At 36.0% G+C, this 12,720-nt stretch overlaps 1 protein-coding gene across 1 annotated transcript in view; it reads right to left on the bottom strand.

Annotated features, from left to right (window-relative positions):
• Positions 1–12,720, bottom strand: part of PAK2 (p21 (RAC1) activated kinase 2) — an 89,484-nt gene that overhangs the window by 11,610 nt on the left and 65,154 nt on the right. Inside the window, exons 9-13 of the mRNA XM_061166899.1 lie at positions 12,083–12,131; positions 11,493–11,605; positions 9,924–10,041; positions 7,763–7,862; positions 5,319–5,515 (exon numbers count right to left, since the gene is read on the bottom strand). Coding sequence (XP_061022882.1) covers positions 5,319–5,515; positions 7,763–7,862; positions 9,924–10,041; positions 11,493–11,605; positions 12,083–12,131 — 577 coding nt within the window. The remainder of the gene's footprint in view (positions 1–5,318; positions 5,516–7,762; positions 7,863–9,923; positions 10,042–11,492; positions 11,606–12,082; positions 12,132–12,720) is intronic.

Consider the following 12,720-nt stretch of genomic DNA (forward strand, 5'->3'; position numbering starts at 1 on the left):
CACTCTCCTGTCTCTGTTCCAAGACACCATACATTACATTCAGTTGTCATGGGTTCTACGGCTCCTCTTGCCTAGAGCAATTCCTCAGACTTTTTTTTTGATAACTTTGATAGTTCAGAGGAGTACTGGTCAGGTTTTATATTGTATGATGCCTCTCTACTGGAATTTTTCTTTATCTTTTTCTCTCATGAGATTATGGCTTCTGGGGAAGAAGATCAAAGTTAAAGAGTACCAGGGCTTCCCTGGTGGCTCAGTGGTAAAGAATCTGCCTGCCAATGCAGGAGACACAGGTTCGATCCCTGTGTCTGGGACAGTCCGGGAATATCCCTGGATAGTCTGGGAATATCCTACATGCCGCTGAGCAACTAAGCCCATGTGCTGCAACTACTGAGCCTGTACTTTAGAGCCTGGGAGCAGCAACTATTGAAGCCTGCGCATCCTAGAGCCTGTGCTCCGCAACAAGAGAAGCCACCGCAGTGAGAAGCCCACTCACCACAACTAGAGAGCAGTTCCTGTTCACTGAAACGAGAGAAAAGCCTGGGCAGCAGCGAAGACCCAGCACAGACATAAATAAATAAATAAATAACCTAATTTTTAAAAAGAGTGCCACTTTCATGACATCATATCAAAGGTATATACTATCAGCATGATTCACCACTGATGGTACCGAGCTGATCTAAGCCTGGTTTAGGTAACGTTTGTCAGGTTTCTCCACTGTAACGTTAATTCCTTTCTCCCCCTTTTCAAACTGTGCTCCTTGGAAGGAAATTCTCTGCAGCTTACACTTAAGGAAAGGGGAGTTAGGATCCATCTCCTTTGAGGTGGAATATCTACATACTTTATTCAGAATTCTGAATGGGAGGTTTGTCTCTTCTGCCATATTTAGTTAATCACTTTTGTCATTTTACATACACACAGGCTCTTTCCTCCTGTCACTGTTACATTTAAACAATTTAATTTTTTTAAGATACTTAGATAAGAAAAATATTGTATGTATATACCAACATAGTTACTATTTCTAGTGCTCTTCATTTCTTTTTGTGGAACCACATTATCTTTTTCTTTCTGCTTAAAAGACTTCCTTTAATATTTCTTGTAGTATAGATCCACTGGTGATAAATTCAACTTCTGTATGTCTGAGAAAACCTTTATTTTATCTTAGTTTTTACAAGATTGTTGGCTGTAGATTTCTTAGTTGACTGGTTTTTTTTGTTTGTTTTAAAACTTTGTAACATATATGGAACACATATGAGAACACCTAAAGTTGTCTCACAGCTCACTGATACTATTTCATTTTTTAAGACATTTATTTCGGTCCTTATTTTTCATATTTATTATTATATCTATGATCATTAAATCACTAATTACCTGCCATTAATACAATCTCAAATTCTATAGTTACTACCTAAAAGTTAGATGTGAATTAAAAAAAAAAAACTTTTAAATGTCTCTATTTAACTCTTTTAACATCTGGAACACAACTATTAAAATTATTTTAATGACCTTGTACATGAATTCTTTTATCTGTGTCAGTTCTGGGATGGTTTCAATAGATGGATTTCCCCCCTCATTATGGATTGTATTTTTCTGCTTTTTTAAACTGCCTGGTATACTCTGACTTGATTATTTCGGTGCTTACTGCTTTTGAACTGTGCTGCTGGAGAAGACTCTTGAGAGTCCCTTGGACTGCAAGGAGATCAAACCAGTCAATCCTAAAGGAAATCAATCCTGAATATTCATTGGAAGGCCTGATGCTGAAGCTGAAACTCCAATACTTTGGCTACCTGATGTGAAGAGCCAACTCATTAAAAAAGACCCTGATGCTGGGAAAGATTGAGGGCAGGAGGAGAAGGGAATGACAGAGGACGAGATGGTTGGATGGCATCACTGACTCAATGGATAGAATTTGGGCAAGCTCCAGGAGATAGTGAAGCACAAGGAAGTCTGACATGCTGCAGTCCATGGGGCTGCAAACAGTTGGACATGACTGAGTGACTAAATAACAACCAATTAACTTATAAATATAGATGCAGCACTTCCAAAAAAAGTTGATAAGTTGAATATATCCTAAAAACTAGGATCAATGCTTAACTATGCAGCGCCTCAGGATGCAAGCCCTATCTCTTCTATTGTCTGTCTATGCCCATTAGACCTGGTGACCTGATCTCAAGAGCTTTAAAAAATTCTACAGCTAACAACTTTATATTTCTATCCTGGATCCCAGACTTCCACATTCAACAGCCTATTCAATATATCCACATGGACACTTGGATATCTTAACAGGCACCTCAAACCTAACATGTCCAAAACAAGTTAAAGATGTTACTTCCTGATTTGGCACCTGCCACCTCCACTTCTCTACTTGCAGTCTTCCCCATTTCAGCCAAGGAGAGCCTCAGTTTCATCACTCCAATTGCTTAGGCCAAGCTCCTAGGGGCATCTCTCCCTCTCTGTCAGGTAGGCTCTCCTTTCAAAATACATTCAGAATCCAACTACTTTTTCCAGCCTTTCCCAACACCATTCAGGTCTCAGCTATCAGCATTTCTTGCCTGGATCACTGCATCAGCCTCCTAAAGTTGGTCTTCCTGCTTCTGCCTTTGCCTCTCTTGAGAATCTCTTCTCAACAAAGTAATCCCATCAAAATCTAAGAGTGATCCTGTTAAAACATAAGGAAGATCACTTTCACCTCTCTATTCAATACTCTCCAAGAGTCTCCTTGTCTTACTCGTGCAGAAGCCAAAATTCTTACAAAGGCCTAAGGTACCACAGTTGGCTTCATGTCTTAACTGATCCACCTTTTTTCTCCTGCTGTGTACTCAACTGTAGGCTAGCTATGCTGGAATCCTTAAGGATCTCTGAATACTTAAGAAATGCTCCTGCTTAGGGCCTTTACACATGATGGAAATGTTCTTCCCTTAAGTAACTGAGTTTCACTCTTATTTCCTATGTTCAAATGTTACCTCAGTGAAGCCTCCCCAACCACTCTTTTGAAATCGGACACTTGACTCTCTGCCTACCAGTCCCAGTACTTAAGGGTCCATCATTTAACATATTACATTATTTCTATTCTAAAAATTGTCTTCCTCCCCCTTCTATAGTGGCAGAAATTTTTGTTGGTTCTTTAAGACTGTACCTTACATAGCATCTTATTGATCTGAGTGTCTTGAGCAAGTATTCAAATCAGTGTTTGCCAAACATATGAATGAAGTCTGGAAGTTTTAAAAACTGTTCTGCAGTGTTTTAAAATTAATCACTTCTATATAAATACTTTAATTGCTCAGTTGAACTGGAATCTCTGCAAGAGGATGAAAAGCACTAGGAAAATGAGCATCAAAATCCAACACAATCTCGACAGAGCACCTTCTACATATACCCATTTCATCACTGGCCTCTGTAGCTCATTTTACAGCATGTCCAACTTATTTTGAAAAAAAAAAAAATTTTTTTTTAATTTCTGGCAATAAGTCTGTAGTCATGTATGGTATTTCAAAACTTTAAAATAATTACTTCATTGAGATGTAATTCACGTGACCCTTTTAAAATGTACAATTTAAGGTCTTTAGTATATTTGCAAGACTATACAGCTATCACTAATGTCTAATTGCAGTACATTTTTATCCTTCCAAAAAGAACACTCACATGTATTACATTTCCTCTTCTCTTCAGTTCCTGTAAACCACTAATCTCCTGTCTCTATGGATGTGCCTGTTCCAGAGACTTCATAGTCAGTTGATCCTCATTATTTGAGGATTCCATATTTACCTGTTCACTAAAATTAATCTGTAACCCCCAAATCAATACTCTCAGTGCTTCTGTGGTCATCTATGAACATCTGCAGAGAGGTGAAAAGCAGCGTACTGTTCAGCATTCCTAAGGGCAAGAAGGCTATGATGTGCCTTATGGAGGAAATGTACTAGTTTGATAAGCTAAGTTCAAGCATGAGTTACAGTGGCTATAAGTCCAACATGACTGAATCAACAATATATATTAAATAAAGTGTATTTAAACAGAAATAGGTATAAAGCAAGGTGAGGTACTGATCAACTGACAAAAATGTGATCAAGGCAAGCAGGAACCTAGCTCTATACTTCCTCTAAAAGCAACGGTTCAGTATTTGTTAATTCAGTGTTTGCTGTTTTATAGAACCTAACTACCACAAATGAGGAATCAATCCACTGTAAAGGGAATCCGACAATATGTAATCTTTTGTCTGACTTCTTTCACTTATCATAATGTCTTCAAGGTTCAATGCAGCATGCATCTGTACATCTTTCCCTTTATTAAAGCTAAATAACATCCCACTGTGTGGACATACTACTTCTGTTTATTCACTCAGCAGGTGACAGACATCTGGGTTGTTTCCACCTTTTGGCTATTATGAATAATGCTGCTATGAACATTTGTGGACAAGTTCTTGGGTGAATATATACTTTTAATTCTCTTGGTTATTTACCTAGCAGAAAAACTGCCAAGTTACATGGTAACTCAATGTCAATTTTTAAAGAAACTGTCAAACTGTTTTCCAAAGTGCTATACCATTTTACATTCCCACTAGCAATGCATGAGGGTTCCAGTTTCTCCAGATTCTCACCAATACTTATAATTTTCTGCTTTTTTTATTACAGTCATTCTAGTAGGCATGAAGTGATCTTACTGAGGTTCTGATTTGCATCTCCTTAATAACTACTGATATGGAGTTATATACGGTAATGTAAAAGAAGGCAGGAAAGAGGGGAGGGAAGGTAGGAGGAAGAGAAGGAAGGGAGAAAAGAAGGAAGGCAGGAAGGAGTGGAAAGAAAAAAGAGAGAAAGAAGGAAAGTTGGAACTCTACCTCAGCTGCTGGAACATGAAACCGTTTAAAGTCTACTGACTTCATCTGTTTCTGGGGACCCTCACTCTTTTGTCTGAATGTGGACTTTTTTAACACTGCCATCTACTCAGCCTTCTCACAGATGGGATCCTGCTTCCCTCTTTGTCCCTGGGGGTACAGAGGCCAAAGTTCAAAGTCAAACCTGAAAGTCATATCTAGAGTCTCTTAATTCTACAGAAAACTGAGCAAATCCTTATTTATGTGCAAATTTAGAAACAATACAGCTTATCAAAAAATTACAAACTCTTTAACCTAACACATTCAACTCAGTAACTCAGAAGCAAATGCTTTTAAAATACAGAGTGAGAGAAGAGACTGGGTTTTTTTGTTTTTAATCAATTTTGTATCCTAAATCCTTGGCCAGTGCCTAGCACATGCAAGTTCTAAATTAATGATTTAAAAGAAAATTATTTTTCTGAAAGTAAGGTTAGTGTTTAACTGGTCTTACCCTCAAAGGATTTTCATTGAGGTATGGAGGCTCTCCTTCTACCATCTCAATAGCCATGATACCCAGAGACCAGATGTCTACTTTGGGGCCATAAGCTTTCCGTGTAACCACCTCTGGTGCCATCCAGTATGGTGTTCCAACCATGGTACTCCGCTTACTCTGCTCAGGGGTGATCTGGGCACAGAAACCAAAGTCAGCTACAAAACAAAAAAAAATACAAAACATCTTGAGTTAATGGGGTCCATGGGTTGTTTTAGGAGTTTACTTTATATGACTTAACGAATTATATTTCAGTATTCAATCTCTTATTTTTTAAGAATGTATTAATAAAGTAAACGAGAATGGGCTTCCAGATATTTTGATGTTATACACTCTCACTTTTTAACTTTTACTTCCCAAAACAAGAAGGTAAATTATTAGGAAGGTTTTTATTCTAAACAATTAATTTTATCCTAAAACTTTTAATAAAGTTGAAAAAGATCTAAAAGAAAAAGTTACCAAAGCTGGACACCAAAACTGTGTCCACTGTAAATCAGGTAAAGGTCAAGAAGTGGACACTACTTTTGAAGAAAAAAAAACAGAAGCCAGAATTAATAAGAAGCATATGAGTCAGCAAGAGAGCCCAGAAAAAGAACACATTTAACTGCAACTGTACTCACAAGGTCTTCACCAGCATTACTCTATTCCAACCACCTCATTTTATAACTGAGGAGCAGGATACCTAATTTAGAACCCAGCGTTAATTCAGTAGGAAAGTCAACATAAGAATCTAGAACCGTTTCCTTCCTTCTACTGTTAAACTCATTCTATTCTATTCTATTACACAGTTAACAGTGTAAAATACTGTTAACATTTAGGTCTGTAAGTTCTGAACTTTTGTTATGCATTTCCAAATATACAAAAAATATCTACAAACTGCTTGGTTTATTTTACTTAAATATTTTGCTTAGGATACTTTGTAAATTGCTTTTTAAAACTATTTTTAGAGATCTTTCTGTATTACTATATTAAACTACCTTATTATTGTAACTACACAACTTTACAGAACATAAAAACACCATAATGTATTTAACCATCTCTGTACTTTTATTTTAGATATTGTTGGTTTTTCTTTACAAGGTTGCAGAGAACATTTTTGTACTTATTGCTGTGCATATGTTCAGCAATTCTATAGCAGACAGTCTTAAAAAAGCAATTGTTAGGTCAAATCATAACATTTATAGCTAAAATGAGTGCTTATAAAACTGTTTAAAGTACCTCATAAGAAAAAACATACCACATTATAACTTTATGATAGGTACATTTATTATTATGACTTTCATTTTACAAATGGGAAAACTGAGGCACATCAAGATCATTCATCTAGTGAGTGGCAGAGCCAGGGTAAAATATTATCCCAAAAGGTCAAATTTAGTTTACCTGTGTATCCACTAAAAATGTATGAGAATATCAATTTCTAGCTTTCCCACTAAAATTACAATTATTAACTATCTATTTTGACCATTAAATAGAAACTAAATCCTCATTCTTGCAGTTGAATAACCTCTGAAGGATTTTTTCTCCCCCACTTTTTGGCTGGACTACAGAGCTTATGGGATCTTAGTTCCCCAACCAGGGATTGAACTCACACCCCCTACATTGAAAGTGCAGAGTCTTAACCACTGGACCATCAGGGAAGGCCCTGAAGAATCTATTTAAAAAAAGAGATGTTGAAAAAGGAGCCAAATTCTCTAGGCAAACAGAAGAAATAGTTTTTGGTCTCCTGATCCAAGAAATGTCTTGCATTTTGCATAGTTGGAGAAACCTCAGTAGAAGTTCTTGAATCCTCCAGAGGGCATGATTGGAACTGAGATTATAGCCAGCAGAGGAAGAGAGTTTCTTTTTCCCCCATGACTCTATCATGTCTGATACAGAAGACAATTAGGGAAAGGGGTTTACAAACGATTTTCTCCCTAAAAATGTCATCTCTGATGTCTGGGTCACACAGGCCTCTCCTAATTAGGCCACCATCTACCAAATTCAAAGAAAGATGAACAGCATAATGAGAAAAATCTACCCCAACAGGTAGCAGAGACAAATCCAAGTTTATGTTTGGAAGACAGCACCAATATTACAATAGTACCAGGCACTGCTCCTCAGTGTTTTACATTTTTAGTACTCAGAAAAATTCTCTGAGATCGGTACTATTATTTTCCTTATTATACAAATGAGGAAACAAACATAAACAGATTACATAATTTCACCCAAAATTATTCAGCAAGTAGTAGCAGATCCACTATTTAAACTCAAGTTGTCCAGCTGATGGCCCCTATCTTTTTACTACTATTCTCCCCCACTCCATGTATTCTCATCAAAATGTTAATAGCAGGAAAGAGTTTTTACTTAAACAAAAGGCAGAAAATTTTAAGTAACATACAAATGTTATCTGTTCACTTGTTACTCACTAAGTTTAACAGATCCTTCCATGCCCAAAAGCACATTGTCACTTTTGATGTCTCTGTGGATCACTTGATTAGCATGTAAAAACTCCAATGCCTGTAAACACTGAACAGAAAAAAAACACCTATCAGTGAAATAGTCCCTGAAAAGTCTAAGGGAAGTTCATATACACTACTTATCTGAGTACCACCTCTAGTATCTAGCAGAAGACACTCTAATAATACATTTACAGAGAAAAAAATTCTGTCACATGCAAAGTTACAAATAAGACACCTTAAATAATAAGATCCTGCTCTTCCTACTCTGGTCTTATCCAGAACAACTATTAAATAATGTCTTATCTAGTCTTATTTCTGCCACAGGTTATTTAATACCATAAGAATATCACTTAGTCTTCAATGTTCTCATTTATGAAATGAATGGGTGGATCAATATAATTTCTAGGCCTGTTTAGGTTTAAATTTAAATGTCTACAGGTACGCAGCACTTGGTAAACATGCACAAGGCTTTTGAGATATCATTTCAATAGTAATGGAGACTTCCCAGGTGGTTCCCTGGTAAAGAATCCGCCTGCCAAAGCAGGAGCCGCACGAGACACTGGTTCGACCCCTGGGTCGGGAAGATCCTCTAGAGGAGGAAATGGCAACCCATTCCCATATTCTGGCTTAGAGAATTTTAAGGACGGAGGAGCCTGACAGGCCACAGTCCATGGGGTTGCAAAGAATCGGACACGACTGAGTGACTAACACTTTCACTTTTCAACAGTAAAGGATAAACTCATAATCATTCCTATCTGAATCTGAGATACTCAGAAGTCTAATCAATATAAGACACTGGGTAGTTTGCATCTCTCCAGTTCTTCAGTGTGATGTAAAATGTTTTCTTCCTTTCTTCTATGGTAGGTTTTACATAAAGTTATATCCATACCCTAGATACTGTGCCATATGTCAGAAAGCACTGAGTCAAAAGAGCAGAAAAAGTACTCTCACTTCCTTAAAAACAGAATGAGATTAAAATTTTAAAATCTGCTTGCTATGTTTTTTTTAATGTAAACCACATATAAATTGTAACTTGGAAAAAGTTGTTTTTATCTTTTACCCACATTAAAGTAGAACAACAAATAAAGTCTGTACATCTTTACAACTAAAAATCTCATTCAAAACACTGCACTACTCAAAGAAAAAGACTAGATCACATCTACCAAGCATTTAAGCAGATTTCTGAAAAGAATAAATACCCAGAAAAATACTTGTAGTATGAATAAGTAGAAGAACTCTTAAAATAACTTTATACCAACTAGGAATAAATAGAGGAACTCTTAAAATAACTTTATACCAATTATGAAAAAAAATTATTAGAAAAACAAATTAAGTATAAATAAATTCTTGTTTTTATCAACTTTTAAGTGACCAAACATTCTTCGTTTTTTCAAACATTCATTGTTAAGGGATATGTTATTAAACTATCATATTTAAAACTATTAAAAAGTTCTTATTTCCATCCTTCCGGAAACAATCACGAAGATTATCCATTGAATGAAGCATAATTACACCATAATTAAAATCTTTGAGGAATACTTTTTAAAAAAAAATGCCAAATAAAAGATGAAAAAAGAAAAACATCACATATATTGTTCTTACATGAACAAAGGTTATAATTTACTTATAATTCACTGTAAAAATGAGGGAAGCCAAATCAGGAAACATAAGAGTTGTGAGAACTGTCACAATTTCGCCCTTTGTGACAATGATTCCTAGGATTCGAAGTAGTGTCTCAGTTTTAACGACAATAGGCAAATCATTAACCCAAGTTTCATCCATAGGAAAAAGATTACATGGAAGAAAGAAAGACTCATTTTGATCTTAGATGCAGGCAATGTGACAGAATTCTACTGGCCTAAACAGTGTGTCTCAAAATTCATTAATGAATATCATTTCATTGGTCACCTTTAAGGAAATCAATAAAACCACAAGCAGACGCATTAATTAACACCCAGGGAGAAGATGTGTACCACTTTGTCCTTGTTTCTGCTGTCAAGTGGGGTAGTTTTTAATAGCACCCCCTCTTACCCTCAAAAGTATCCTACTTGAATAAATAAATATTTCCCCTTTTTCAACTCTGTTAATCACATGTTACTGTAACTTATCAAAAAAGGAGCAAACTCACCTCTCTGCACACAGCAGCTATCTGTGCTTCATCCATGCATGTCTCTGTTACAACATCAGTAAGTGATCCTCCAGCTAGGTATTCCATGACCACAAACAATTCATCTCCCACCAGGTAACTAAAAAAGAACATACAAAGTACATCCACACTTTCACTATTTCTGAATACATGGCACTCTATATTGAAGATTTCAATTATTAGACACCCTGATAAAAAAACCCAGAAAGCTGGTAGCTTTGATAGCTAGGAAGAACACTGAAAAGCTGCTTTGTAACAGCACAGAAAAGCAACAGAAGGTCATTATGATTTTCCTAAATCACTTTAAAATCTGTCCACAATTCTAACTTGAGTGTGTACAAGATTATTCCAATTAAAATCACCCTGTATGGTATGAATTTCCAGATGATGGGAGGCCTCCAGGAGATGGAGACCTGGAAAGGTTAGGTAACTCATACAAAGTCACATAGCCAGTAGGTGACAGAGCCAGAGTCTGAAACTAAGCACAACTGGTCCCAAAGCTTAAGGCTTATCTTAACCACCCATGCTTTACTGACTTGAAATACTATTTTAAAAAGCAGAGAAATGTACCTGAAAAGTTGATTTCTATAAACATGGTCTCCAGAGGTAGGCCTAAAGTCTACAAGTATGTTTTCTCTTAATCCATTCAAAACAAATTTAAATATGGAAATTTAAAAAGTCACCTATAATTCCCTATCTCCAATACAATCGCTACTGTAATTCTCACTTATTTTTCTACTATTTTTCTTTCATTCACATAGACATCCTGCTTTAAAAACAAATCTGTTGTAAGGGAATTTCCTGTTGGCCCAGTGATCAGGACTTCTTACTCTGCCAATCCGTGGGCAGGGAACTGAAATCCCATATGCTGCATAGTGTGCCCAAAAACAAAAAAGGTTATAAAATACATAATTTTCTCTTCTACTTTTTGTTCTGTTATTTAACATCAATTCCTAAATTATATGAGGTTTTGATAAACATGTTATTTTCCCAAGACAAAATATAAAATAAAATTGACCTGAAAGTTTAAAAATTGAGTGGCCAATCACCTCTGTATCAAGACATGAATCACAGCCAATCTTTCCTTAGTGTTTCTGCTCCTGATCATTTATACTTATTATGAGCACTAGTAGCCATGTCCTTCATTTAACTGCCTTCTCTTGATTGCCAACTGATACCTAAGTAGAAAAGGGACCGTCTAAACTGTAACATGGGCTTCCCTGGTGGCTCAGTCGGTAAAGAATCCACCAGCAATGAGGGAGATCTGGGTTCAGTCCCTGGGTTGGGAAGATCCCCTGGAGGAGGGCATGGCAACCAACTCCAGTATTCTTGACTGGAGAATCCCCAAGGACAGAGGAGCCTAGAGGGCTACAGTCCATGGGGTTGCAAAGAGTCGGACACGAACTCATTGACTAACAGCACAAACTGTAACATGCTATTTTCACCTCTCTCCCTACTTTGAGTTTACTTTTCAGTGTTGACACTCAACCCTAGCCTGGCTAACCTCCAAAACCATTTTTCTCCCAATGTTTAAGAAAAATTTCTATTTACCTGTCCAAGAAATTAACTATGTTGGGATTCTTTAATTCTTTCATCACCAGAATCTCATTAATGATCAATTCCTTCTTTGGCTGTTTCTGTAAGTTAATCTGCTTAATAGCAACCTATGATGGAAACAGGAAAAAAAAATCAGAAAAGTTTCCTAATTCTCTTAGAAAATCATAAACACTAATAAGTTAATCATCTAATTTACTACATACATCCTATACAGTGAGATTATAATTTACTCATAGGCAGTACTTTCATTTCCACACTGCCTATGCACAATTCTTTGTAATACAGAAGCCCCAATATTTTCAGATTTCTCTTGAAATCTAAACCCAAGGTCAGTCTAGTGCCAGGAATTAATCCTCTTTTCATCCAAACCGGGAAAATAGTTTTTAAAATGTTTATTTATGAAACTAAACACATAATTACTTCTTCTTTCCCCTCAATAGGAAGATACTATAAAATTATCTAGAGTAATCTTTCAACATATTCAACTGAAAAAGAAATTCCTCATTGATTATTCACAGGCAGGTCTAGGTTCTTCCTAGAGTAAAAGCTAATGGTACACCCAGAAGTATGAAAAAGTTGCTTACCTCTTGTCCCAGTGCCACATCAGTAGCAGTGAAAACTGTCCCAGAAGCCCTAGAGAAAGAAAAGACACAAGCAGATTTAAGATTTCTAAATCATTCTCATTTATAACATCCAAAGACTTTATACTCAAAACAACTGAAAGGGGGTTAAAGAACACCGAAGACGGAACATCTTTAAAAAAAAGTAAAAGCAAAAACAAAGGGGGGAAAAAATAAAAAAAAATAAAATAAAAAAAAATAAAAAAAAAATTAAAAAAATTTAAAAAAATTTTTAAAAAATTAAAAAAAAAAAAAAAAAAAACAAAGGGGGAAGAGTAAGAAAAAGAGGTAATCTTTGTGGCCAAAACTTATGCTAGAAATTTGTCATAAATTTCAGACCTACAAAAATACAGAAAAAAGATCAGACAAAAAGAAAACAGTAACATATACTCATGGATTTATTTCCCTGCTTAAGAAACAAAAGAACTACAAACAAATTTAAAGGTTCTTATGTGGCCTTTCCAAAGGCATCCTCCCTCTTCCCCAAAGTAATCTGTGCTGTACATTCACTCTGTATTTGATGTGCATAATTTCCACATGTTTCTCTATACTTTACTAAGGACACAGGTGTGTACCACTACAGAAGATATTTAACATATTTT

This window comes from Dama dama, chromosome 19 (assembly GCF_033118175.1).
Source record: "Dama dama isolate Ldn47 chromosome 19, ASM3311817v1, whole genome shotgun sequence".
In the NCBI taxonomy this organism is placed as follows: domain Eukaryota; kingdom Metazoa; phylum Chordata; class Mammalia; order Artiodactyla; family Cervidae; genus Dama; species Dama dama.